The 27,807-nt window shown below is 45.0% G+C and overlaps 1 protein-coding gene across 2 annotated transcripts in view; it reads left to right on the top strand.

Annotated features, from left to right (window-relative positions):
* The window catches only part of ADAMTS12 (ADAM metallopeptidase with thrombospondin type 1 motif 12), a 287,386-nt gene that overhangs the window by 104,552 nt on the left and 155,027 nt on the right, over positions 1 to 27,807 (top strand). For both annotated transcript variants that reach the window (XM_010977625.3, XM_010977624.3), the window contains exon 3: positions 1,065 to 1,215. In XM_010977625.3, coding sequence (XP_010975927.2) covers positions 1,065 to 1,215 — 151 coding nt within the window. The remainder of the gene's footprint in view (positions 1 to 1,064; positions 1,216 to 27,807) is intronic.

Genomic DNA, 27,807 nt, shown 5'->3' with positions numbered 1-27,807 from the left:
GAGACCTTTTCTTCATGGATATAGAGTTCAGATCCTGAGAATTAAATCCAACCTAGGAGATCATTGGCAAAGGAGTTTCAAAACATCTCAAATGGACACTAAGACATTTTCTCCAAGAGAAAACAGAGTTGTAGACCTGACCTCCAAAAAGAGTTACCCATTGCCCAGCATTCTCCAACTTATCGCTGATCCCCACATCTGTGAAATGAGAGTGCCTTCCTCTCCCTGGAAACTGCCAGAGGGCTTTCCACTGGAAACTCCCAACTCAATTTTAGATCAGGAACTTAGCGTTATTGTTTCTTTGTTTCCTTGAGAGCAGAATGGCACTGAACACTTCAGGTCAAACCTCTATGTGAACATGTAGCTACCCACGTACAGGAAAATGTTCCCAAAAGTTGTCAATGAAATGTGGAGTGAAAGTACCAGTTCCAAGTCAGGGCACCTGGGGAGCACTAGTTCCTCACTTAAGATTCATAGGTATCCAGCCATGGGTTTTCGGGGGTAGAGGGAATCCATGAACCTGTAAAACTGTATGCTACATTTTGGAGACATATGTATATGTGCATTTCTTTTCATTAGCATCTCCAAGGGGTCATGACCCCAAAACATTGAATAACTTTGACTATGAAGACATTTCACTAAATTATTTATGTGTAGCTCTTCTGTGAGACCAGATGGCAAATGATGAAAGCGCTGTTCTCATGAGTTTCGGGGATCGTCATGATCTACATAATTTTCACTTTGCTAACTTTCTTTACCTAGGTAAAGAATAGATTCTGACAGATACACATTACTATTTATATAACAGAGGTAAAGAACAAGGGCCTACTGTATAGCACAGGGAACTATATTCAATTTCTTGTGGTAAACTGTAATGGAAAAGAATCTGAAAATATATGTGTGTATATGTGTGTGTGTGTGTGTGTGTGTGTGTGTGTGTGTGTATATAACTGAATTGCTTTGCTGTACACCTGAAACTAACATTGTAAATCAACTACACTTCAATAAAAAATAAAATTAAAAGAATTGATTCAAATAAGCCTTTGTATTGCATGTATTTACAGAGTGGATTTTTCCAACTACCACATGGAGACTTTTTCATTGAGCCTGTCAAAAAGCACCCGCTGGCTGAGGGAGAGTACCACCCACACATCGTGTACAGGAGGCAGAGGCAGGGCGTCCCAGAGATGAAGGAGCCAACCTGCGGATTAAAGGGTATTGTGACTTGATCTCCTCACTGGATACAGGAGGTTGCTTTGTTCTATTACTGTCTTTTCACTTGTTCTCATTCAAATCTGTTATCTCCTCTTCATTCTGGGGCCAGAAAATATATACCCTTGTATAAATCATTTCACTTCTCGGTACTTTTTTTTTTTTAAAGGGGAAAGGAAAAAGGTATCTCCTACATTCTTGCCAAGTTAGTTGATGGCACTCATGTGGTATTCACACTGGTGAACTGCTCTTTTTAAAAGCCTCTTCTGAATCCCTTAGAGGAAGATAGTTTAAATTAAAGACAATGATTTTCAGTGTCAGCAATGTTATGATACATTAGCGTGGACTATTACCAGGCAGCTTGTCATAGCTGCATATGGAAGTCAGATTTAAATGTTTAATGATGCTGATAATGATGTGTGAAGAGAAACTGAGAAAAAAAATCAACACATTATCGGATGATGAATTCGGCTAAGGTTCTGTTGGCTGCATTTTGCTTGTAGTCCACCTCCAAGTATGTTCCCTGCCCCTGTGCCCTGGGAATGATCTGATTTGCTCCTCTCTGCCTTGTACTAGAGTTTCAGGTAGTTTTCAGAGGTAAACTGACCCAAGTTATTTCCTTGCAACTCCCAATTCTTTTTAATGTGTAGGAGATTGTAGTCTATGCGTAAAGGGCCACTGAAAATTGGGATTTTTAAAAAATGTTTATTATTTAGTTTCTTCTTTCTTCAGAGAAAAAGTAGTGGGATAGAAGTTAACAAAATAAACCATCATATTATTTATATGTGTCAAGGATTTTGAACGCATGGACCTCAAAGGGAAAATAGATAGATGATGAAGGAATTAGGGAAGGTGGATTCTGATAAGGGTTTCAGTGGATTCAGACCTTGAGCTTAGCAAGTAGGAGAAAGAAAGGACAAGGGGAGCAGTAATTTCTCTCCAGACGTCCCGGGAGTTTCTTCTGTAATCTTAGCAGAGCATGTAAGCAATAGAAAATTCTGAGTCTGTAACAGTTTCTATACACAAAAATGGACAGCTGCTTTAATTCCTTAACTTTAGTAAACAGTTGTAACTCTGATCTAAATTAGATGAGCTAGATAAGTTATTGTCTAAATCTCCTTCCAGAAATCACCAAGAGAAGAGAAACACCATCCGGGTGGTTTGATTGATTGAGGTACCAATCCAGATAATTTAGTCTCAGGGTGAATTCTTAGAACTGTGTCACCAATCCAGTCACCTGAATAACTGCCCAGTGTCTGTACACCTTGGATGATGGATGACACTTTGGACGTGTGATTCGGTATTTTTTAGGTCTCTAGGTCATCGTGATGGTGGAGAGTGTTACTAAGGCAGTGAGTGAACTTGGCTGGATAATTGCTCCTGGAGGCGTGGCTGCTCTGTGAAATGTTAGGCTATTCCTCACCTTCCCACCTCGAACACGTCTCCTTTATAACCCCCCTGTTGAGGTCGAGTTGAGTAATAGTGAATTGAGAATGGCATGTATTTTAGTCATAAAGGCAGAAGAGATGAATAGGAAAAGAGTGAGGTTTACAAATGTCATGTCCCCGTTAGGCCACACCCAATACCACAGTGATGGTGCTTGTCACACAATCTCATCATTGTGCTTCTAGGCCAACCTTAGGACCACCCACTGCTATGAAACCTTCTCGGATTTATCCCGCCTTGGGACAATCTTTGCGCTGTGAATTTCTCCACACACATCTTCTGAAAGATATTCTTTTATACTTGCTGAAAACCCCAGGATGTCAGAAGTGGACGCTTTGTTGGAAAGGTGTTTGAGAGTGCCTCATGCAGCCCCTTTCTTCACCAAAGAGGCAACTGTGGCTCAGAGGAGGGAGTGAATTTTCAAAAGTGTCAAGGTAGCTGGTGTTCAGAATGTAGCCAAGCTCATGAGTCAATGGTCTATTATACCTCGTGCTTTATACTCTCTCATTTTTATTCTTTAAGCCTTCCTTGAATATAAATCATGTTTTATCAACTCTCTGGAAAGCCCCATTAGAGTAGGAACTCTCTCCCCAAACAGTGTGTAACAGTGTTAGGTGCCAAGTAGAAATTCATTAAATCATTGAATGAAATGAAGAGTGATTTGTAGCCATATAGATGAAACTAGCGTGCACTAGCGTTGAGTCCACGTAACCGTGATAGAAAGAAAAAAGAAATGTGCATTTTCTAGATGTTGAGGAAGTGTCAGTTTGTGACTTATCTCCCTTCCTAAGACAAGAAGCATGATTCGGCACTTACACGGCAACTAGAGATTACAGAATAAGCTAATGTACATGCGATTATACTTAAAGTATACTTGACACTTAGAATTGAAAAATCTTTGTATACTGAAATGTGCTTGGTCTCGCTGAACCAGGTAATTGCAGTGTTCTTGGACCACATTATCCTGCAGAGGTGATGGAATTAACTGACACTAGCCATATCATTAGACAACATTAAGGTGCACCTCATGCTTAGGGCAGTTGGTGCTGCAAGATTGAATTACTGTGATTATATCAATAAAGACCACCTTTCCTTGTGTAAAACAGCCTGTCTTTGTAATGGTCAAACAGGGACATTCTTGGTATTGGAAAACGTTGTAGTTTAAAAGTACTCTGGAAATTCGGGGGAGAAAGTGTAGCAATTACTTTCCCTGAAAATGTGTCCCTTCACTTATATTTATTTCCCACATGGAAAAGTGCCCAGGAATTTCACAGCAAGTCCCTTATCAATGTGGCCCAAAGTAATTAACTTCTTTTTTCCCCAGGACTTTAATGTGAGGCTACTTTGTTATTGATTTGATCAATTTGAACTAAAATTTCTTAACCCATATGCTTTTCTGAGACTTGTTTTTGCTGAGCCCTGCCAAAATTCTCATTTTCTCTAATGTTCTGGAATCCATGTTAAATTATGGGGAAATATAGCTTGCTGGAATGAAATCTAGAGCAAATTTCAAAACCTCATTTTATTGACATTGACAAGCTCCTTTCTGTTAGGTTTTTTTGGTGGGAACGTATCACACTGGGGCGCGAGTGGCTCTTGGATGGAAGTATCAGGGGGACTATGGTTTTTGGAAGCTGGGGCAGGAGAGTCAGATAGGTTGCATGACAACAGCTCAGGGTCATCTGTGGCGTAAAGGGGTCCAGGCAGGTGAAGTCAGAGTCTGGGATTTCGTGGATCAGGACACTAGGCTAGAAACACAGGCTCTAGTCCCTGGCATGCGCTTTTGTGTTCAAAATTTATTCATTCATTCAACGAATCTCTGTTGGGTATCTTCTCTTTGTCTGGTGCTCTCCTGGGTTCTGTGAGGACAGCTGTGACTAGGATATAGATCTTGGTCTGAAGAGCTGACAGCCTAGATATAGGATATGAGTGAGTAAGGCATCTGGTCCAGGGTTTATCTTTATAACATGTGGTAAGACCATGAAAGGAAATGGAATCATAATACGTGTATTGGGCTTTTGGTTACACCACATTATGTTTGTGCCAGGACGTGTAGCTATAATCCGTTCCTTTTCTCTGCTGTGGAGTACTCCATTATGTGAATTTTGCACTTGCTCTGGTCTCCTGTGAATAGATCGGAAACTTTTCCAGTTTGGGGCTATTATACATTATATTGCACAGACCATTCTTCTACATGTGTTTTTAAGAACACAGGTTCATAGGGTTTTTCAGGGCACAGACCTAGTAGTGTAATGAAATCAATATCCCATAGGATGTATACATCTGTGACTCTACCAGATGGTGCAAAGTTGCTTTCCAAAGTTGTTCAAGAGCAGTGAGTATGAGAGTTCCCATTGGTCCGTATTCTGTCTCATACTTGATATTCTCACGTACAAATTTTGCCAGTTTCATGAATGTGAAGTGGTATCTATCTATGCTTAATGTCGAAGTTACACATATTCCACTATGGAGTTGGGTCCCGAGTCTATGGCTTGTGGCTATAGGTTCTCTGTGAGTAGTTTTCTGCCCTGTACCCAGAGTCCAAGCCCAGAGAGCCAAGTTTACGTTTGCTTACTTGCTTGTTTCTGGTTCACCTTTTTTTTTTTTTTTTTTTGCTTAGAAGATTATTTATTTTATATACTTATTTGCTTTTTATTTAACACTTTTTATTGATTTATAATCATTTTACAATGTTGTGTCAAATTCCAGTGTAGCACACAAGTTTTTAGTTATACGTGAACATATATATATTCATTGTCATGTTTTTTTCTCTGTGAGCTACCATAAGTTCTTGTATATATTTCCCTGTGCTATACAGTATAATCTATAATCTTGTTTATCTATTCTACATTTTGAAATCCCAGTCTGTCCCTTCCCACCCCCCACCCCCTTGGCAACCATAAGTTTGTATTCTGTGTCTATGAGTCTAATTCTGTTTTGTATTTATGTTTTTTGTTTTTTGTTATTTTTTTAGATTCCACATATGAGCAATCTCATATGATATTCTTCTTTTTCTTTCTGGCTTACTTCACTTAGAATGACATTCTCCAGGAGCATCCATGTTGCTGCAAATGGCGTTATGTTGTCAGTTTTTATGGCCAAATAGTATTCCATTGTATCAATATACCACATCTTTTTATCCAGTCATCTGTTGATGGGCATTTAGGCTGTTTCCATGTCTTGGCTATTGTAAATAGTGCTGCTATGAACATTGGGGTACAGGTGTCATTTTGAAGTAGGGTTCCTTTTGTATACATGCCCAGGAGCGGGATTCCTGGGTCATACGGTAAGTCTATTCCTAGTCTTTTGAGGAATCTCCATACTGTTTTCCACAGTGGCTGCACCAAACTGCATTCCCACCAGCAGTGAAGGAGGGTTCCCTTTTCTCCACAGCCTCTCCAGCATTTGTCATTTGTGGATTTTTTAATAATGGCCATTCTGACTGGTGTGAGGTGATACCTCATTGCAGTTTTGATTTGCATTTCTGTGATAATTAGTGATATTGAGCATTTTTTCATGTGCCTATTGATCATTTGTATTTCTTCCTTGGAGAATTGCTTGTTTAGGTCTTTTCCCTTAGTCTCTAGTCTGGCTTTTCACCTCTGTGGGTCCTAAGCTGACCTATTTTCTCCAGAGCAGAAGTAGGGAGCAGCAGGTGCCCTGATCAGCAGCTAGCTCCTTGCATCAATCAGGGTTTAGCCAGAGGAGCAGAACCAGTAGGAAATATATATTAAGAGCTTTATTAGCTTTATTGCAAGAAATCAGTCTACATGATAGTGAGGGCTGGCTAGGCAAATCCAGAATCAGTGGGCAGGCTGTCAGGAAGTGCAGGCTGTGACTCTCAGGCATAGCTAAAGAAGCTGTCCACGGGTAGAATTTCTTTGTCTGGGAAGTCTCAGCTCTGCTTTTAAGGTCTTTCAACTGATTGAATCAGGCCTAACAGCATATCAAGAATAATCTTCTTTACCTTAAGTCAACTGATTATGGACTTTAATTACATCTACAAAATGCCTTCACAGTAACACCCAGATTAGTGTTTGAGTAACTGGGACTGCAGCCTAGCCAAGTTGCCACAAGAAAAAGCTCACACTGCATCTTTTACTTTTCTCTCTGAATTTCTGCTGACTTGTTTTTGTTTTTCTTTTTTCCTATTTTTGGCCTCTGAGGATTTACCTCCTTTTTTAATGCTATAAGCGTTGTTAGGGGCTTAATACTGGGAGAGTTTTTCAGAATATCTAGTTTACTATATTGAAGTCTTGGGTGGATATCTTAAGTCATTTGGGAATTTTTGAGTTGGTTTTTAAATGGCATGCAGAAATCTTAAATATTGTAATAACATTAACAGTCATGCATTAGAATTAGTTAGCCTACCAGATCCCTAAGCTCTGATATACTGTAGAGGGTGGGCATTGTTTACAGTTTTGTTCTAATTTAATGGAAATTCAGTGAGTTGAAGATTCTAAGCAACCTCCATACCGAGTCTAAAATGCACTGTTAGTTTTCCCTGGCTAACAGTCAACTTTCTTGGTACAACCTGCCTGAGACTTGCTTTGAATTTGACCACCTGATTGCTTTATGATTACAGCTACTCCACAGTGATCCATGCTTTGCTTTGCTATGAAGTAGTTAACCTTTTAATTGTTGTTCTATACTTTTTATTCTTTGTCTTAGTGAAGGGGCATATTATTTTTGATTACCTGGTTTCAGAACTGGTGGGAGGCTTGGCACAGTGCTTCAGGCTTTTACTGGTGAGAGGAATGAGAAAACTGTCAGAGAAAATTGGGGGAAATACTTCACATGTGAATGAATGGGAAGATAAAATGGTAACCCAGTTAGTTTTGTTGGCTTAATAAAACCCAAGACAAGACAATAGGAGCTCAGAGCATCAGGCATCTCAGCACAGTCGCTCTGTTTTTCTGGGATGCTCATTTATCCAGCTGAAGGCCTTTATTCATTAGCTGGACCTCACCATGGTAATTTCTTTCTTTGCATTTTCTCAGAATTTGACAATTTTTGGACTCATATTTAGGTGCATACATTCCCGCCCCCACAAACAGGAACCAGCTTCCCTGGGAAAGAGGGCATCTGCTTGTTTTTACCTCCCCCAGGATGCTCTGCACTGAGCACATGCTGTCAGAGTGGCCAGGACTTCCCTGAAGTTTGGGTAAAATTCTGGAAGGCAGAGAGCACTGGGGAGTGCTTGCTAGGCGGGGAAAGGGATTTGGATCAATACAAACAAAGGATCAGTTTCAACTAAAACACAATTCTCTTGTAGGGCAGAAAGTCCCAGTTTTGAAGGAGTACTGTGTAAGATGGTAGCCATTAAGCTCCACTTCACTTCCCAGAACCCTATGGGGAAATGTGCAAGGTGACTTGATGGGTAGTAGCCCCTAGCTCTGCCCCTGGTCATCCTGGAGCTTCCATGTGCCTGGGGAGGGCCCAGGAGGAGGCTTATTCTATTCTGCCCAACCTTCTGGTTCCTCCTGCCACCTGCAGAGACTGAGAGAGCTGTCTGATGGCTCCATCCCACTCTGGTCTGCTCACCAATGGAGCCATCAGTGTCCTAACAAAACAGTGATACTGTCCCTAAAAAAATGAATGACTCAGTCTCAGCTTCAAAGCTCTGTGTGGCAAACAAGTTCCTGGTGTGGTTTTTCTTCTTCTATTCATGTCTTCAGTCAACCCACATTACCGAGTCTTATCATTTCTGCCACCTAAAGAGTTTCCTAACTATGTGTGCCTTCGGCATCATAACCTCTCACTTGGATTACTGCGAAGTCTCCCTGCCTTTGATCTTTCTCGTTAGAAGTCAGAGAAGTACTTCTAAAACCTAAATTAGATCATCTCTCTCTCCCATGCCCAAAGCCGCCTGTGAACCCTAAAGATCCAGCTGTTCAGTAAGTTTTAGGATCTCCTTCTCTGGGTAACATCTGCCTTTTCTCTGGTTTCATCTCATCACTGCAGCTGTAGCCTGTGCCATCCTGGTGTTTATTCCTCAAAGATGCTTTGCTTTTCATTGTACTTAGGCTCCTTCTTCTGAAACATGTTCTCCCCAGGGCTTTACTGACTTTCTTCTGTCTGTCTTTAGAAAGCTTTCTTTCCTTCAGAAAGCTTTCTCGACCATCCCTCTGTCTGCATCAGGTGCCTCTTAACATCAGCTACTTCCCCTGCCACAGGCTTGACCATATGGTGAATATCTGTCTGTATCCTCCTCTGGGCAATAAGCTCAACAAGGACAAGAATCACATCTGCTTATTCACATATGTGTCCCTGAGATCTGGCAGAGTCCCGGGCCAAGGTAGGATGTTGAACGTATAAGTATTGAACTTACTGGCCACCTGTGCTGCATTTGGCACCTTCGGGGATGCTTATATTTTGCCTTTATGGAGCCAGTTTAATCCATGAGAATACCCACACCTTCCTGAAGGAATTCAGTGGGTACTCTGATGCCTCGCTGTTGAAGAGGAACATGCAAGACAAAGAAGTGAAGGTTGGAGTCGTGGCCAGAGGTTGTAGCTGAAAACAACTACTTCACATTCTTATTTTGGAAAAAAGGAGAGGATGGATGGATGGATGGATAGACAGATAGATAAGAGAAAGCAAGTGACATTCATTTACTCAACAAGCTCCTACCCTGTGCCAGGCACTGGGGATGTGCTTGGTGAATACAATGTAGACCAGGCAGGAGCAGAGAGTGGGGGAACCCGCAGGTAGGGAGGAGGTGGTGTGCTCTCTCAGCGGAGGTAAAGAAGAGCAGGTGCCTTGGGAGATAAACAAGTCAGAGAGGACCAAGTCAGTCACCTGCGGCCGCACTAGCATGCCGAGTGCTAGTCTCTGAGCCTAGAGCCCACGTGGTTTTCAACCTCCTGATAGAAATAGAAAGACAAATTCCCAGCCGGTTCACTAGGCAAGTTTCTGACATCCTTCCAGCCTCATTTCAAATGCGACTTCCCTGTGAGGCCCCCGCCCCCATATGGACAACCCTAGAAGGAGTGATTGGCCCTGTCCCCAGCTCACTCTGAGTCTCCATGTGACTCTGGCTGACTTCCACCTTCCCTCCTACCATTCTCCCCCTCCTTCTCTGCCTCCCAGGGGTTCCTTGATGTGAGCTCACCCCAGGGCCTTTGCACTCACTGTTCCCTCTGCTTAGAACACTCATCCCCCAGATTTCATACTGGCTCGTTCTCTCACGCTATTCAGATCTCTGCACAAAATCACCCAAGCCTTCCTTGACCACTGAGTAAGATGGCTTTCTCCATGTCACTTTGTAAACCATTTATGCTGCTTTATTTCTTTTCACAGCCCTTATCATGATGTGATTTATCTATTTATTCATTTATTTGTTTATATTCTATCTCTCTCCGACTAGAATGTAAGCTCCATGAGGGCAAACACTTCATTGCTCTTGAACTCTGCTCTATCCCCACTGCCTTGGACAGAGTCTGTCATAGTGTTGAATGAATGAGTAAATAAATGAGTGAATCATAGCTTCATTAATGATTATCCTGTTGGACTTGCATTCTGTTTCTGCCACTAGACTCATCTTTATATTCGAAGTCTCAGGGACACTTGTATCCTAAGTACCAAGGCCAGTGTTGGCTGCGTAATAATTATTTATTTGATGAATGTCTGTCCATTGAATGAGCGAATGATGTGTATTTGCAGTGGGGTCCTGCAGGTGTGAGCAGATACGCATTGTACCTGGACCAAGGGACTAAGCCGCCCAGGTGTGCTCGGAGTCACCGAGGCAAGGCACGCGTGTTCTTTTGGCAGCAACGAATGTTAACTTTGTGTTTGTCCGCAACTTGATTAATGCCAGTGGTTGGGAAAACAAACATTCCCCCCCAACACAGTCCCATTTCTGTGCAGCAGCTGGAAGTCTTATAAATAACCGCAAACTTGTTTCTTTATGGGGAAGGAAGTTTACTTGGTAGATTTGAAATTAAATATTTGAGGAAATTATCCATGACTTTATGGTCTAAATCCTCTCCTCCAAAGGCCCAAGGAAAGGATCCCTAGGGTGTTTTCTGGGCCAATAAGCCAAAGATTAGAAGGTTCCAGAGTTATATTTACATTGGTTTGTGTGCTATTGATTGACCTTATTTCTTCAGAAATTTTACTTTCGTGCTTCCTCTGGGCCAAATACTAAGGGACACAGCCCTGAACATTCCAAGAGGGACCCTGCCCTCATGAACTTGTGGGAGGAGAACTTAAAAATTATAAAGATATTGTAGATGAGCACTGTTGCTGTATGAGTGTCTAGAAGAGGAACTTGATGTGATCAGGAGGGTCAGAGAAGGCCCTCCGCGAAAGGAGCCTTAGACAGGGTTCAGATACCTCGGGAGCCGTCTTCCCTGAGGTCACGTCCACACAGCATCCAGCATTTGAGGAAGGGTGCCCGTTAGCGATTAAATTGTGCCCCCCTCCCCAACTCATGCTGACATTCTAACCCTCGGTACCTCAGAATGTGACTGTATTTTTGGACATAGAATCTTTCAAGAGGTCACTGAATTAAAATAAATTAAGGAGGCCGCTATTCCAATATGAGGAAAAACAGGAGACATTTGGACACAGACAGACACAGAAGGAAGATTGTGGGAAGATACAGGGAGAAGACTGCCATCCACAGGCCAGGGAGAGGCCTCAGAAGAAACCTACCCTGGTAAAACCTTGATCTTGGACTTCAAGCCTCCAGCCTCGTTAGGAAATAAATGTCTGTTGTTTTAGCTGCTCACCCTGTGGCGGCCCTAGCGGATGAGCACAGCAGCTGTGTGTCAGCCTACCTGCACAGCCACCCTCCAGTTCTTTGCAGCTGCGGGCGGTTAGATACGCTGCCTGAGCAGCTGAAGATTGCGCAGTCAGGTTCGGCTGGGGCTGGCTTCGTGGCTGACGTGTGACTAGTGCGCTCTCCCAGGGCCTTACTCAGAAGAGGCCTGGGACCTTGCAATTCTTAATGGCTTTATCTTTGAATCAGTGCCTTGGAGGTGAAATCTGGTGGCACGACGGAGCATGCGCTGTGGGCCTGAAGCCTTGGCTCTTACGTGTTTCTTCCTCTCGCCACTGGATTCTTGGCCACGTTCTTCCTGGCTTCTTTGTGCCCCAGTCCCTCTTGGCTTCCTCCTCTGCACTCTGACACCACTTCTGCTGTGACCCTGCCTGGGCAGTGACTAGGTTGCACTGGGGTCAGTGGGGAGGCCTGTGTTCCACGGCTGCCCTCTGCCCCCCAGTGGGAACCTGGGCACACATGGGAGGTCCAGGATGGAGTGTGTGTCCGACAGAGTCCGAGGTGAGGTGACAGCGGTCCTCCCTGTCCCACTCTGGCATCTGGCAGGTGGCTTGGAGGAAGACTGCTCACCGCCTCCCATTCAGGGACTGGACGTATCCCGTTGTGGTGTTTGCAGTTCCTTGGGGGGTCGCCCGTCTGCTGTGGGCTGGGTGGTGGGCCATGCGAAGGGCTTTGTACACACTGGTGTCTCACACTTAAACAGCGAAGATCTTGACCTGTCTCTCTGATATCCCTAGGCCCTGGCTCCCAAGTGCTCTCTCCTTTGGAGTCTTCTGCCCTCTTTACACCTTGGCCCATCCCAGACTCCCACACCTGACACAGAAGCACAGTCTGCTTCTCCCGTCACCCTTCCCCTGACCCAGGGGGGCCAGCCAGCACCAGCGTTTCCAGGACCCTTAAGCTGGGGCTGCAGAACTTCAGAGTCGTGAGTCAGTGGATGTGTCTGGTCCATCATCATGAGTCAGAGCATCAAAGGGAAGGAGTGGCAGTCCAGAAACTGAGTCTGGACCCAAGATCCTTAATATCTGGAAAAGGAGAGAGGCGAGAGTATCATGCTGTAGCAAGATTAGAGGACTTACTCATCCAGGCCTGGCTCCACTGCACACTCACATACATACGCACATTTCTCTTGAAATGCAGTGCTTAGTTAAAAAAAAAACATATGTTTAAGTGATGTCAAATACAATGGGGCTGTTATTCTGAGTTCATGACCTCATATTTTAGCTACATTCAGCCTGAGTAGGGTGTGTGTGTGTGTGTGTGTGTGTGTGTGTGTGTGTGTGTGTGTGTGTGCTGAAAGCCCAATGTATTCTCTTCGTCAACAGAGGAATTCTTTGTTTAATTTAACTGAGAAGGGAGAGTCCAAACCCCTCAGAGAAAAAAGAAAAGGCTCCCCTTGCTGAGAAGTTGTGTGAAGAACAGAGCCAGTGTCAACGCTGCCAGGAGCCGGCCGGCACCACGGCTGCGCTTCCCCGGGGAGAGCTCTGCTGAAGTTACACAGAAAGGGGCAAAGGGCTCATGTGCATGAAGCCACCTCCTCACCCACCTACCCTCCAGAAAACTTTTAGTCGGGAGTCAGCCCTTCTTACCAGCAACTCTGGAGCCCCAAACCTTGGTCCTTTGGTGCTTTCTCCCAGCGGGGTTAGTGAGCACTGAGATACTGAGGGCCAGCTCCATCCTTCCTCGGCCAGCTCAGCGCCCTGATGCGGACACTGCCCAGCAGTGACTCCTGCGCTGTGCACACTGAAGTGCAGGAGACAGGCAGCTGTCAGTGCTCATCTGCTGGGAAGATCCATTGATAACAGTATCTGCAGTGATGAACCATCCCTAACTGAGGGACCAGGTGGACGACTTGATGCCTGAGAGAAGAGAGCCAGAAGCTTTTTTCCTCGTTAGCTCTGTCAGGCTTCAGATCTCTTTTGATCTCATTTCTCCGAGGAATATGCAGGAGATTGGCCAAGTTGAGAGTCAAAAGTACTTTTAATTTGCATGCCTTCTATTTCTGGGGAACAGTCCCAATCAAAAGCAGATGATTAAGGGTTGGGGAGAAGGGGAGCAAAAGCTCCCTGATAGGAGATGCACTGTAATTCAGGCCTGAGAAACAAAAGATCAAAGGACAGTCCCTGGGACAGAGCAGTGATTTGTCCTGTTCATGACTGTGGCTCCAAGAATGACATGAATCTGGCTGGTGAGAGAGTGGGCCATGGCCTTCTGAGGGGAGAGGTTGTTATCAAAACCCCAGTGGTTCCATCTCGCGTGTCTTCCACTGGCACCATATCAGGGTGGGAGACTGTCTCCAGCAGAGCTCAGCATGGAGACTCTGGGATCTTTCTTCAAATTTCAGGGAAGTTCGTTAGGGGTCTGGTTTTTTTGTTGACCATGTCTGTGTCCACATTAGCCTGAGTTCAAGGTGAAGCCTTAGCAGCCGGACCAGGCGCGTCTGAATTCCCACTAGCTGACCGGCCTTTGGCGAGTGGCGGTTTTCCTACTCCGGTTACATCCTGTTGCTGTTTTCTCATCTGTAAGCCGTGGATAATGAACATTTCCCACTAAGGTGGGGTAGGGGTGGGGCCGTTGGGAGCCACAGGCTCATAGTTCCTGAGCTGCAACTCCAAGTTCCAGAGACTGCTGGAAACCAAAAGCCTTTTAGTGAATGTTCAGCAGATTTACTTGGGGGCAAAATGTGACCTGCATTGATGTGGGGCCGTATGATTTTCATGTATCCTGGTTGGTTGAGACTAGCTGTACTTTTAGCTGCAGAAGTCTCCTTGTGTTCAATGTCAGGGTACTGCCGTAGACCCTGCTGGGGATATTCAGTAATACGTGGTACGTGATCCAAATTGCTTTTTTATAAATTTGTGGCCAAATACACAAACCATAAAATCTAACATCTTACCCGTTTTTAGGAGTGCAGTAATGTTATGTACATTCATAGGGTTGGGTGACCAATTTATAGAGCACTCTTCAATCTTGCAAAACTGAAATTCTGTACACATTAAACAACTCCCTCTTTCCTCTATTCCCAGCCCCTGGCAACCACCATTCAACTTTCCATACTTTTATAATTGCAAAAATCCTGAGTTCCAATGCACATCTGGTCCCAAATGTTTTGGATAAGGGATTGTGGATCTTCATGAAGGAAGGGGGAATGGCCAACGTTTGACAGAGTCACCACCTATGAGGCTTTTGGTTTCCAGCAGTCTCTGGTCTTCCAGGGGTCTTTTCTTGACAGCACTCGGCTTCCCAGCATCCGGTGCCTATGTGAAAATGACTGCAGAACATCGAGATCAAGTGCCACTAGGTTCTGACTAATAGCAAAGAGAGTATGGGCACCAGGGTGCAGTGCCTACAACACTTTCCTGTTTTTCTGTCATTCCCTTGATCTCACTCTTTTCCGGGAAGTCAAGGGGCAGCTGGTGGTGGCATCAGCTTGTTCACTTCAACCCGTGGAGCATGATACAGGATGCTCTCACAGTGAGAAGGTGTTCAAGCCTGCAGGCAGACTGAATTTGTGGGGAAGGTGCTGACAGCCCACTGAGACCTTGCTGGAGACCTTTGAAGCTGGACTTCTGCGTTTTGTAACACTCTCCAGGCGTCTCATGAAAAGCAATAGGTCTGACTTTTACTCTGTTAGTCCCTAGCCGAGCTCGGCATGGAGACCTGCTCTGAGTCATGCTCTCTCTAACTGGAATGAATTCATTGTTTACATGTCTCTGAGAGTGTGGGAGGGAAGGGCTGTTCAAGGTTATCGTTGGAAAATCCATCAGTGACCAGGCATCGCTGTTGGAATGTCTGCTCCATCCCCACCAGCCATTTCGTGAGCTTCCTGGGGGGAAATGGAGAGGCTGTTCTCTGCTGGAGGCTCACGCTTTCTCTCCCAGTTTGTAATCTCCAGGGACAAAAGTGGATGCTCGAAAAATTGGAGGCCCATGAGCACAAACATTCAGAACATGGATAACTCCTGATAAATATGGACAAACTTAGTACCAGAACTTCCACTTTGGGGTTATCTAAAATGTACAAAGAAGTATTTGCTTTCAAAGCAGATTACATTAATTGGGATGTCTTTATCATTATCATTATACTGTTCTAAAGAAAACTGTAAGAAATCCTCTGTTCACCCCGAAACAACACTAAATAGAGAACTTTTCATGTTATCTGGCCCTGGAAAAACCACAGATGGTCAGTTTCCAAACATCAACATGGAACATTCCGAATCCACAGTGACCAGGATGCCCCCTGGGTGCCAGAAGTTTGGGATCAGCTCCAAAACAGGTTTCCTGTCCTTAGTGGCATTGTTGCCAGCATCACTGCCACCATGTGGCCTGCACTGGACACCAGCTGACCTCTCAGTCACCGGAAGTTAAGGTGCACTTTCCCGATGAGGGCATTAGGCAGCAGGGACCTTAGGAGGAGTAAGAAAACAGGTGTAGGGTGGGGGACAGAGGGACCAAGACCAGGAATTAGTCTTGAAATCTGGACCACAGGCCAGATTCAGCCTGAAAGCTAAGAATGGATTTTACATTTTGAAATGGTTGCATTTAAAATGGTTGTACAAGTCCTCATATCGTATCCTTGATTTTGCCCCTTGAGCCTCTAAGCCTAAAGCATTTACTTTCTGGCCATTTCATTAAAAATCTTGCTGGCTCCTCATCAAGGCCAGTGGTTCTCAAAGTGTGGTTCCCAGACCAGCAACATCGGCGTCACCTGGGAGCTTGTTGGAGATTCACATCCTCGGGCATCACCCCGGATTTACTGAGTCAGACACTCTGGGAGTGGGGCCCAGTGTCTGTCTTCTGACTGGCCCTCTGGATAGTTGTGATGCACCCGAAAGTTTTAAGAACCACCAATGGAGACTGCCAGCACCGTCATTCATGAGTTCATTGATTTATTCCTCAAAAAAAAAAAAAAAAGAGGACCTGGGGCAAATGACTTAACCTCGGTGCGCTGGGTTTCTTCACCAGGAAGGGTTATTGTAAAGATCTAAAGAACTAAAGCGTGTGCAACGTGTTGAAGTAAATGCTCAGTGCATGTTAGTTGTTCTTTCAAATTTACTGTATTAAGAAACATTTTGTTAGATCTCAGGCCAGAGATCTGAGATCAAGAGAACGTACCCGAGACCTGCGATTTTACTAGAACTCGTTAAGGTACCATGCAGCAAGGCATGCCCTGGAGGAAGTCAGATGCCAGTCTCGAAATTGGGAGCCAAGGTTCTCCAGACCCCGTCAGGACCCATGGGTCCTCCTTCAGCCGGGCTCCGGGACGTTTCTCCAGCTCTGACCAGGCATCCCAGCTGTTCTTCCTTCCAAGGAAGTGCCCTCCCAGCCTCCTTCCCCGGCTTTTGGCGCAGGGTCCCATCCCTCACCCACCCTGGACAGAAGCACACATGCTTCAGTCATGAGTCACTCTCAGGACATCGGGCTCTTATATAAGAGTCACGCTCAGGGGATAGGGTTGGGGTGGGGAACTGTAAAAGCTGTACGTGTTGGCAAGGTGAATTGGATGTGTGATACACGTTAGCTGCTGTGGTTGTTACAGTTTTGTAAGTTTGTAATTGTTATTCAGAAATAACATGGTGGCTAAGTCTCAAGCTGGTTCAAGTCAAGAGAAGCAGGACATTCTTTTGGTCAGCTGAGGTTTCTGGCCGATGTGGCTGCTCCCTTGAGGGCTTTGGTTTCCTGTCCTGGGCTTTGCACGGCTGTGTCCTCCCCTCTGACCCAGAAGCACTTTGAGCAGTTCAGGCAGAACCCCTGGGGTGGGGGGTCCCTCTTTGCCTGAGGAGGCAGCTTTCACTCCAGAGCCCCGGTCACAGAGTGATGGCTGCTTCGCTTGAGAGACAGAGGGGTGTTGGTCTGTGGTTGCTAGGAGGGGAAGTGGGGAGCATCCCTTGGATGGAGTGGAGGAGGGAAAGAAGGAAACCGGGTCTCTCTACTGTCTCTGATGGTGTGACCACTGCTCAGGGACTGCTCAGCCATCTTTGCAGGCAGGCATCCTGACGCTAAGAGCTGAGTGCGAGAGAGAGAGAGAGAGAGAGAGAGAGAGCGAGAGAGCGAGAGGGAGTGTGTGTGTGTGTGTGTGTGTGTGTGTGTGTGTGTGTGTGTGTGTGTTGATGGTGGTAGGAGAGTCCCAGGCTCTGACATCAGATGGATGTGGGTGTGAAATCTTGGCACTGAGCTGCTCTGTGATCTCAGGTGAGTTTCTGAAGCTCTTTGAGCCTCATTGTCTTCATCTGTAAAATGCGTGTGGTCCTTGCTTGGCTAAGGGCTCAGTAGGTGCTGGCTTCTATTTTGGGGGCTAGTAACAGCTGTGACTCGCTGACGAGTCTCCTTGACTAGGTGTGGAAGGATGGCTTATGAAATGGCGTTGATGACAATTCTCAGGAAACTCCAGCTCACGTAGGTTCTTGTGGTCAACCACAAAGCAACTGGACTTGCATCATGCGTGGCCTTGTTGACATGCATTTGGAATTTAAGGACCCTGGTTGCCATGGCCACTTTCACTGACTGAGACCAATCCACCCAAAGCTGATGGTCACTTCCCCCAAGACCAGCTAGTGATTAGTGTTGAAGTACCTCCCATGGGCCAGGAGGAATACTAACCACTTGAGAGCATCTCTTACTTAAGACTCATAGCTATCTTATGAGTAGGTGCTATTATTATCCCCATTTCACAGACAAGAAAACTGAGGCTTAGAGAGGTTCAATGGCTTGCCCAAGCTCACATTGCTAAAAGTAACAAAGGTCTATTTTACTCTGAAACTTGTTTCACCATGCTCCAGGACTTTTCTGTGATTAGTTGGCTTGAAAAAAATTTCATGTGGCAATTTTAATCAATCAATAATAAATATAAATAATAAGTGTAAAAATAAATATAAGTTATTTTCACCAGGAAAATACAAAATAATAAAATGAGGGAAATAAAACCATTCATAATCACACAATCAAAAATAAGCACTGATTTGTGGATATTTTATTTATTTTCGAAGGTATGACATACGATATGACAATATAACTGAATTTAACATTGGATAAAAATATAATATGTTATAATATATAATGAAATATACAATTGGGATATGTAAAATCTTTTCATGCAGCTTATACAGGAAAATTATTCCAAAGCAATTTTAAGGATTGCTGAAAACTCCTCTGTTGGGTAGGTCAAATTTTGTTTAACTGTTCTCCTAGTTTGGACATTTAGATCTTTTTCCAAAATTTTGTTATAATAAAACTCTGTATGATTATTATTTTTGTGTTGTGAATTTTGCCACCATTTAAAAATATTACTTTAGATTAGGCTCCTACAAATGAATTACTGGAAATATTTCCAAATATTTCCCAAAAGGCAATATGTATTCCTAAGGCAACATGTAAAAGTATCTACTTACTGTCTTACAAGCATTGACTAATGTATATTTTTGAATCTTCTCTAGTTTTATATGTGAAATGTGTTAGCTCATGGGTGCTCTAATTATTTCTTTGAGTTTTTGAGTCATCTAAAATTCTTCTTTAAGAATCATCTCTCCATGTTCTTTTGTCATTTTTCCATTGGATCATTAGCATTTTTCTTAATAATTCATAAGACAGCTTCATATATAAATATATAATACATTTGTTGTGTTTGTGAGAAAATACTTTTCCTGAATTTTACATTTTTGATATTTTTGATACCTAGATATTTCAGATTTTTTTGCTTGGATGTTTTTCTCTCCAGTTTCTTCCATGCCTTTTATGCTTACAAAGATCTTTCCCATCCTAGTATCAGATAAGTATTCACCTATTTTTTTTCTGGTCCTTTCTTCCTGGCTTACGATTGGATTCGGAATGAGAAGAGAAGGTGGGTATATGGTATGTGCATTACTGCTTCTGGCTCCTGGTGTCTGGGCAGACACCACTAATCTGTCACAGCATCCTGTCCTGCTCAGCCTGGATGCGACCCTAGAATATTTTTCAGTGCAGTTGCAGCTCTAGCCACGACTAGCCGGTCACTGTTGGAACAGATTATACCTCTTTGCCATCTCTACTGGAGAAGAATTCTCTGATGTTGACAAGGATGAATACTTTTAAAATCCTAAGCATCCTACAAATCTTGTGTATTTGTGGAAAAATGGATAGTCTTGTTCATAATAGCACACAGTCTAATAAGATGCACTCTTAACATTACTTGATCAGGGTCACAAGCCATCTGCAGACTTCTGGCATCTTTCTGCTGGACAGCCTCTGCTAGGTCAGAGCATCTAACCCCTGTCACTTGTCCTGCCTTTCCAACTGGCCTCAAATCTGGATCTGTCAGCAGAGATCCTCAAGAAGGTGCTTGCTCTCTTCTACTTTACCTGATCTCTTAGGACTGGACCCTCATCTCAGTAGACATCACTGGCCCCTCTTTGGGAGCTGGATACCATATCCCACCCTCTCCTGGCTGTCTTGCCTCATTATCATTCATGTCTTTTCAAGACATTAGGTAAGGACCATATCTAAGCATAGCTGAACGAAGCTTAGGACTGGGTGAAAAGGCAGCAGGAGCTTCTGTAACATACGCCTGTTGTCTTCACTGCTCGCCGTACTGTAGAGGAAAAGAAAGGTACCAAGCAGAAGGGAAACTGGTGTTTATTAATCCATAATAACAATGATTAAAAATAAATTGCCATTTATTGTATGCATGGCATTGAGTTAAATACCGTACAAATATCATATCACAATCATATTCTGAGGCTGTTTTACTTATCCCTATTTATAGATGAGAAAACCAAGGCAGGTCAGAGACCTTCCAGTCAGTAAGTGTGGAGCCGGGGTTTGTATCCAGGTCAGTCTGACTCCTGAGCTGTAAACCATTATGCTCAACCCTTCCACTCTCTCCACGAAGGCAGAGACCTTTCCGTTGCTGAAGAGTGTCAGGAAAATAATTAGGTCACCCTAAATGAGCAAAGTTAAAGGATCATGGAGAGTTGCCCATCCTTCTTGGCCACAGTTAGGGATTTGTTAAAGCATACCAATGCAGTTAATGGAATACACCAGTGTGGAAAACGTGACGTAAAGTGGGGGCTCCCTAGAAAACAATCCTTGCTGTGTAATTAGGAGAAAGAGGGTCTTTTCTGTCTTTGGATGCTTGCTTCCTGATCAGTGGCGGGAACCAGCCTTTGGAAGTTCCTAAAGCAATATATAAAATTATCTGATTGATTTCAGTATATTTTCCTCTTATTAAAAAATAATACAGTTTTAGATTTTTATCCATTCATTTAGTGATTAAGGTAATGAATCAAAATTCTATATGAAAAATAAAAATAGACATTTAAACTAAATTTTAACCGTATGTGGGGGCAAGTACAAGAGCAGGAGGAGACATAGGGGAGATGGAGGAAAAAGATTCTGTGGTCTTTCCTGCCTCCCACCTTTCCATTCACCTACCCTTCCAAAGACAATTAACTCTTAACACACACACACACACACACACACACACACACACACACACACACACACACACATACACACACACACACACACACACACACACACACACACACACAGACTTTGATAGCATAGTGATGCCATCTTGTGGCCTTGAATGATATTGATACTTACAGAATGTCACAGATAATGCCGTTTTTGCAACAGCTGTCATAAACTGTGTATAAGTTCACAGAGAAAGATTCAGATTGACCCTCTCCTAGGAAGGTCTCCCTTCCAGCCCTGGGTAGGTGGGGAAGGACATTGTTGAGAGCATCAGAATGGAAGAAGGGAGCCTTCTATTCTATGACTTTTCCTTGGAGTCCTAGAATTGAACTTTTGCCCACAGACACACCCTTAACTATTGTGTATTTAGGAAAGTTGGATGTTTAATAAGTACTCATTGAAAAGCTACATATATTCTGTAACACACACAGAGATTTCTAATCCTCTTGTTCTACCACCTGAAACTAGGTGTTCTGATCTCACCACTGCCAGTGTCTCTTCCTTTCATTTGGGAGACTCTGCCACTTGCTGGCAAGCAGGAGTTGCCTGACCTGCCCATTGGCAAAATCCTAAATGTTCATTTGGGCGATGCTTCTGATTCTTCAGAGCACTTCAGAGCATAAGCCCGCTGGATGACGTATCTCCCTATACACTCAGTGAGCTGGAAATTATTACCCTGCTAGACTCCGTTTCTGATTGTGCAAGTTATGTCTGCATAAGAAAATGTTTGGACACTTCATACAAATATAAAGAATATAAAATAGCTTTTATCACACGGAGCTAAAATGAGCATTTCACATTTCCTGTGCATCAGTCTCCTAGTGCATATACACATAATATACACGCACATATACACGTGGATGCACACCTGGATGTCTATGTGTACATGCACACACACACAACACACGCATATATACAGATGACACAGGTTACTTTCTAATGAGATACTCTTTAAATGAGATCACCACAGCTGAGAGGTTAAATGACTTGTCCAGCCATACCTGACGTTCCTGGTTAGTCATCTGATTCTAGAAATTCTTCCTCTCCATCCCTGTCCTAATTGGCCAGCCCTCTGCTGCATACTGACCCAGCCCTCTGCAGGGCTAAGTTGGCCTTTCCCAGCCTGGGGCGAGAACATATTTTATGGAAGAGCCTGTGATAGCCTGAGGCCTGAATCCCAGCCAGCAGGGACACTGTCCTCCCCTCACTGTGGAGAAGTGGGGCTTAAAGAGCACATGGCCTCAACAGAGAGGGTCGAGGGGTGGGCTGATACCACCAAATGCTGGTGATCAGATCTCATGCTGAGAGGATGCAAGGGCCACCAGGCCGAGGGCTTATGAGTCTAGAGGTCACAGCTCTGTGGTGGGAAAGGGGTGGAACTGGGAGGTAGGGGGCACTGAAAATGCCTTCCATCCACCTCCCAGTCTGTGGCTGACTTTCACAGGTGGGTCCACCTCCCACCAGGGGCCCGGAGGGAGCCTCTCACCCAGAGCAGACAGTGCTGGGCAGGTGGGAGCCCGGCTCTCTCCCCAGCTTTCCTCACACGGTCCTTCTCGGTCCTTCTCGTAGTCAGGGCTCTGGCTCCGCTCCGCCTCTCTCTCCTTCTTCTCTTTGAGCCTGTGGATTTTCAGCTGAAAAGTATTATTTCAGTAAACATCCCAAATAGAATAACTTCCTCCAGCCTCAGGGAACCCAGCGGCATACAAAGAATGGGGCCTCCTTCTGGGGGAAGAGGGTGGGCTTGGGCTGCCCCGGGAGGAAGACGGGAAGTCCAGGACTTGTTGAACTGACACCTGAGTGTTTCATGGACACGCCAGAAGTTGGAGTCCATTTTTGTTATATTTCTTTTTTCTCTGTCGGAAGTATGAGGGGTTGTAGTCTTTGTGTTTTCTATCAGTCTGCTGATATGTCCTGAGTGCCTGCAGTCTAGATGCCTGGGGTAGATTGTGAACGGAACAGGCAACGTGCCCTCAGGGAGCCCGTGGTCTCATGGCAAGACTGATAAAGAAACAGATAAATGATGCAAATCAACAAAAGCAAATGCAAACCAGTAAGAACCAGAAATGGAATTATCAGGTGAAGATGTAACAGGGGACGGAGTGGGTGCCAGATTGGTCTGCGGGACTCTTAGGCTGAGATGGAAGGAGAGGGGGCCCCCCACTCAAAATCCAGGAGGAAAATGCATGCAGGCCTTGAGCAGTGGCCGCTTGGCTTGTTTGAGGACTTGAAAGAAGGCTTCCAGAGAGACGATAAAGGGAAGAGAGAGAGCCAGGAGCTCCGTTGAATAAGCCCTGAGCTAACACTCATGTATCTCTAATCTAAAGGTCTTGGAAAGTCTAGAAAATGGAGATGCCCAAGAAACTGAGAACTCAGGACGCTATCTGTAAAGCTAACGTTTGCGTCGTTCTCTCCTCAAAGCAAAACCTCTCACCTTCAGAAAACTATTTTTTCTCTAGAGAGGCAGCTGCGAAGCCGTGAAATGCCTCCAAGGAGAAAGGAAAGAGACACAAGTCTGAATGACCTGCTCTCGGATTGCTGAGCGTTCATTTGGAATTGCAGGGACATGTCCTTGTCTGTATCATCCCAGGCCAGACCTTTAGGCTGGACTTGACCTTGACCCAGACTTTGGGGACCAGGGCAGCCCTGATTCATGGTGCCCAGTCCAACTCTGTTTCACTTTCCTGCTTCTCGGCGCTGTTCCCCCAGCAGGTGAGGTGGAAACACTCCTCCGTGGGAGGGAGAGGAGGAGAGAGAGGACTGTGTGGGAGCCTCTGTCCAGGGGGTGGTGAGCTGACCTGATTAGAGCCCGAAGCTCCCCTGGAACAGGAAAGAAAACAGAGCAGCTGTCAAAGATCCAAGTCAAGGAGGTGCTGCCCCCATAGGCAGATTTCTGGACCTGGCCTCCCAAAAGGGTGGATTCATGTGGCTTCAGATAGTGGAAGGGATCAGAGCACCAGACAAGTGTAAGGGATGATTTTTAGGGAGGTGCTAAAGACAGATGATTTCTAGGTGGTCATGTGACTGGAAACTTGGAGCTCAGCCCCTGAGTTTCTTTAGGAACCCGTATCTGCAGCCCTCCACCCAGGCCTCCTCAAATAAGCCTCCAGCGTGAAAGAGATCAGTGTCTTCGCCAAGTAAAGGGGACTTCAAGGTGAGTCCTCTGGACATATGCCTTTCCAACCAGACTGCTGCCTTAAGCTCCTTCCTTACAGATTTTTCTAGTGACCACCATACACCAAGCTTGTTTGGTGGCCACTGCTTGGGCTGTGTAGTGGAAGGTGACCTAGAACAGGACACAGAGACCTGGGTTCTCAGCCTGACATTGGCACTAATGCACTGTGTGGTCTGGGGCAAGTGACTCAGCCTCTCTGGGCCTCCATTTCTTCATCTATAAATTAAAGAGTTGGGGATATATTTTCTAAAATAGCAGTGGTTCTTGAACTGGAGCCTGCATCAGAACCCCCTGGAGGGCTTGTTAAAATCTCTGGGCGCCCCTCCCCCCTGAGTTTCCGGTCCACAGGGTCTTGAGTGGAGCCCAAGCATGTGCATTTATAACAAGTTCCCAGGGGATGCTGATGCTGCTTGGGAGTCTGCCTGGAGATGGAAGTTTCCTGAGGTGTCCCCAGGATGAGTTGTAGCCATGGCTGCAGACTTCACAAGGTGAGGGTTTCCTCACTGACGCATCTGGCAAGGCTGTCCACAGCTGTAGTTCCTTGAGGGGCTCTAAGCAGTGCCCGGCTCCTGATTCTGTTTTTTGATGGTCGTGATCTCCTTTCAGATGCTTCATCTCTGCCCCCTTTTTCCTCCTTCCTCTGATTTGGCAAGTTTATATCCACAGAGCTTTAAATAGTTCAGAGAGTTTTGACCTCTGGGATGGCAACTGAGTTTGATATTGTAAAGGGGGAGAGTTCTGGGTAATGAAAAAAATCTCCCTCTCTAGGGCTGGATGAGATGATAAGACAGGGGAGGAAGGACTGGCTCTCGTACTAAATGTCTTCCCTTAATATCTGGTCTTATATGATCAGATAAAGAGAAACTGTGTTGAGGGAGCCAGGCAACCCGGGAGGATTCACTGGAAGGAAATTGGGATTGGAATTTAAAGCAGAATGTTAAAGGAGCTTAAAGGTCATCCAACTCAGTGGTTTTTAGAAACCAGTGTTTCTGCAGAATTGTATCAGGGGCTGTTACAGGGGTGCTGACTGTCCACTTTTCAAAGGCCGCCAGAAGCATCTGGTGAGCAAGCAGAGCGAGGTTGGTTAGGTGTGCTGGAGTAAAGGAGAGTTCCGTGCTGTCGCATCGCAGGGAAGGTGGGCAGGGCACTTGTGGGCTTTGGGGGCCTGAGGTGGGTGATTTCAAGGCAGGTCTTGTAAGGGAGGAAATGGTTGGGATTTGGACATGTTTATGACAGAATAGCTTGGGATTGGTGGGCTCAGCATATTAAAATGGACCTTGATAAGCAAACTATTATATAGTTTGCTTGATACATATAACCTTACCCTCCAGAAAAGGACTCTCCAGAACCCACAGCTAGCGTACTCCTGCTCAATTTCAAGATTGTTTAAAATAGGAACAAAAAAGAATGTCTGTTTCTAGAATTGTTTTGCATAAAGAAATACAGGGAATCATGTGGACTTCAGCCCTCAGGACAAAGGAGAGCGGTTGCTGTTTGGGTCCTTGCCCCTCCCCTGCCCTCTCAATCAACTAGAGCACCTGTACATTCTTCTGTTTTCTGTTTGGGGTTTCTCCATCAGATTTCATTGAAAGAAAGGGCTTTATATCTTGAAAGGGGTTCAAACTCCAGACGTACACAAAAATCCCCATTTAGAATAGAGAACACTGAAGTCCAGAGGGGAGGGGCAGTCACACCATTGTTTCATGGCACAGAAGAGGACACGCACTACCTTGTGCCATGCCCCTGGGGCAGTCAAGACAGCAATGCTGGGCTCAGCCACAAGTCACCACCAAAATCTCAGTGGTACCCAGTAAAGCTTTCTCCCCCTCATGTACATCTGAAGGGATGAGACAGCTTTCCCACATCTTCCATCTTTCCCACAGGAAACACATGGTCTCCAACATGCTGTGGGAGAAGAGAGGAAAGTGGTGGCTTACTGGCTCTGAGATCCAGGAGCAGTTGAAAATACAGGTCACATCCATGCACAGGCCACTGGCCCCAACCTGACTGCAAGGGAGGCTGGGACGCCCAGAGGAGCCCAGGAAACACTGGTGTGCACTGACTACCTCTGCCTCATCCAGGATTTGGGGGTGCATACATGCTTCATCTTGTGCTGTTTTATCCCCTAGTTTCTAGAGGAGAAACTTCAAGAGCAGTAAGGAGCAGTAACTTGACCACTCCACACAGGCTGGAACTGATGTGGCCAGCACTTGAACCCAGATCGAACTGAAGATTAGTGCTCTTGTCTCTCCCCTACCCTGCTAGGAAAAGAGACATGTGGGGGACGAAGAGGCCAAAGCCAGATGGCTTTGAGGTAGGAGAGATCTATGTACTTTGGAGGCAGAGAGGCAGACAGGTAGACCTGAAGTTGAAATGTAGGAGGTTGAAGGAAGACATATAAGATCTTAATGAGAAAAACAGGATTAAAAGCACAGATAAAATGTTAGCAAGCATAAAGAGATGGAATTATTTCTCTTCCTCTTACACAAAAGAAAGAATAAGAGAGCAGTTTACAGACAGTGAATATAAGGATAAATGGAGCCTGTACGCAAAACTTGGGATTCTGGTGACAGATGACAGTAAAAAGGGGAGGAGCCCACACTGAGGGGTTAAGAAAAATAACGTGGTATTTAGATGAACCAGGTTTGCACTGGGTCTTGTGATCTGAGCTTCTCCATCACCTGGCCCCTCCTCTCTCTCTGGCTTCCCTCTGGCTTCTATGATCTCCCTCTGAGGCTGCGGGCTGGGCGCTTCCTCCTTGCTCACAGCCTGCTTTGCCTCAGTGAGGCCAGTTTGCTGTTCCAGTGTCATCAGACTTTGGTGGTCACTGCTCGTCCTGACTTAGTGACCCCTCAGTTGCCTGCCTTGAGCCACCTGCTTCCAGAATTACTCCTGATGAATTCCTCTCTAGCCCTTTGGCTTGTTAACAGATTAGTTGTCCCCTCTGCACTCTTTTCATCCCTCCAGCTAATGACAGTCCTCAGATCTACATAGCTAAATTCTGCTTAAAGGAATCAAACTCATTTTGATATTTGGCCTAAGAAAAAAATAGGAAGATCCAGGTTTCTTAGGAGAGGCAGCGAGGCTGCCTGAGTTCACATCCCAGTTCCACCCCTAATCAACTCTGAGACTTCACACAGGTTACTTAATCTCTCTGGGGCCCACTCATTCTTCATCTGTAAGATGGGGAGAGTAGTAGTGTTACCAGAGAGTAGGTTCTTGTCTCCTACGGGAAAGAATTCAAGAGCAAGCTGTAGTAAAATGAAAGAAAATTTATTTAGAGAGATGCATACTCCATAGACAGAGTGCAGGCTGTCTCAGAAGGGAGAGTGGCCCTGGGAGATGGGGGTCCTCTCAGGATTAAGAGTGGCCCTGGGATACAGGGGTGCTTGGTTTTTATGGGCTTGATAATTTCATATGCTAACAAGTGGGAGGATTATTCCAACTATTTTGGGGAAGGGGCAGGGATTTCCAGTAATTGGGCCACCACCCACTTTTTGGTCTTTTATGGTTGGCCTCAGAACTGTCATGGCACCTGTAGGTGTGCCATTAGCATGCTAATATATTACAATGAGTGTATAATGAGGCCCAAGGTCCCCTGGAAGTCAAATCTTCCACCATCTTGGGCCTAGTTGGTTCTAACCAGTTTGCGTCCTTTCCTCAATTGCTGCGTCATTCTTTTAATAGTTGTGCCCTGCCCCCTTCCCTCCTGCTCAGTAGTTTTTTACCTCATAGTATGTTTC

Source organism: Camelus dromedarius, chromosome 3 (assembly GCF_036321535.1).
Source record: "Camelus dromedarius isolate mCamDro1 chromosome 3, mCamDro1.pat, whole genome shotgun sequence".
NCBI lineage: Eukaryota > Metazoa > Chordata > Mammalia > Artiodactyla > Camelidae > Camelus > Camelus dromedarius.
Note: the sequence above shows the minus strand (reverse complement) of the source record. Positions and strands in the feature narration are given on the sequence as shown.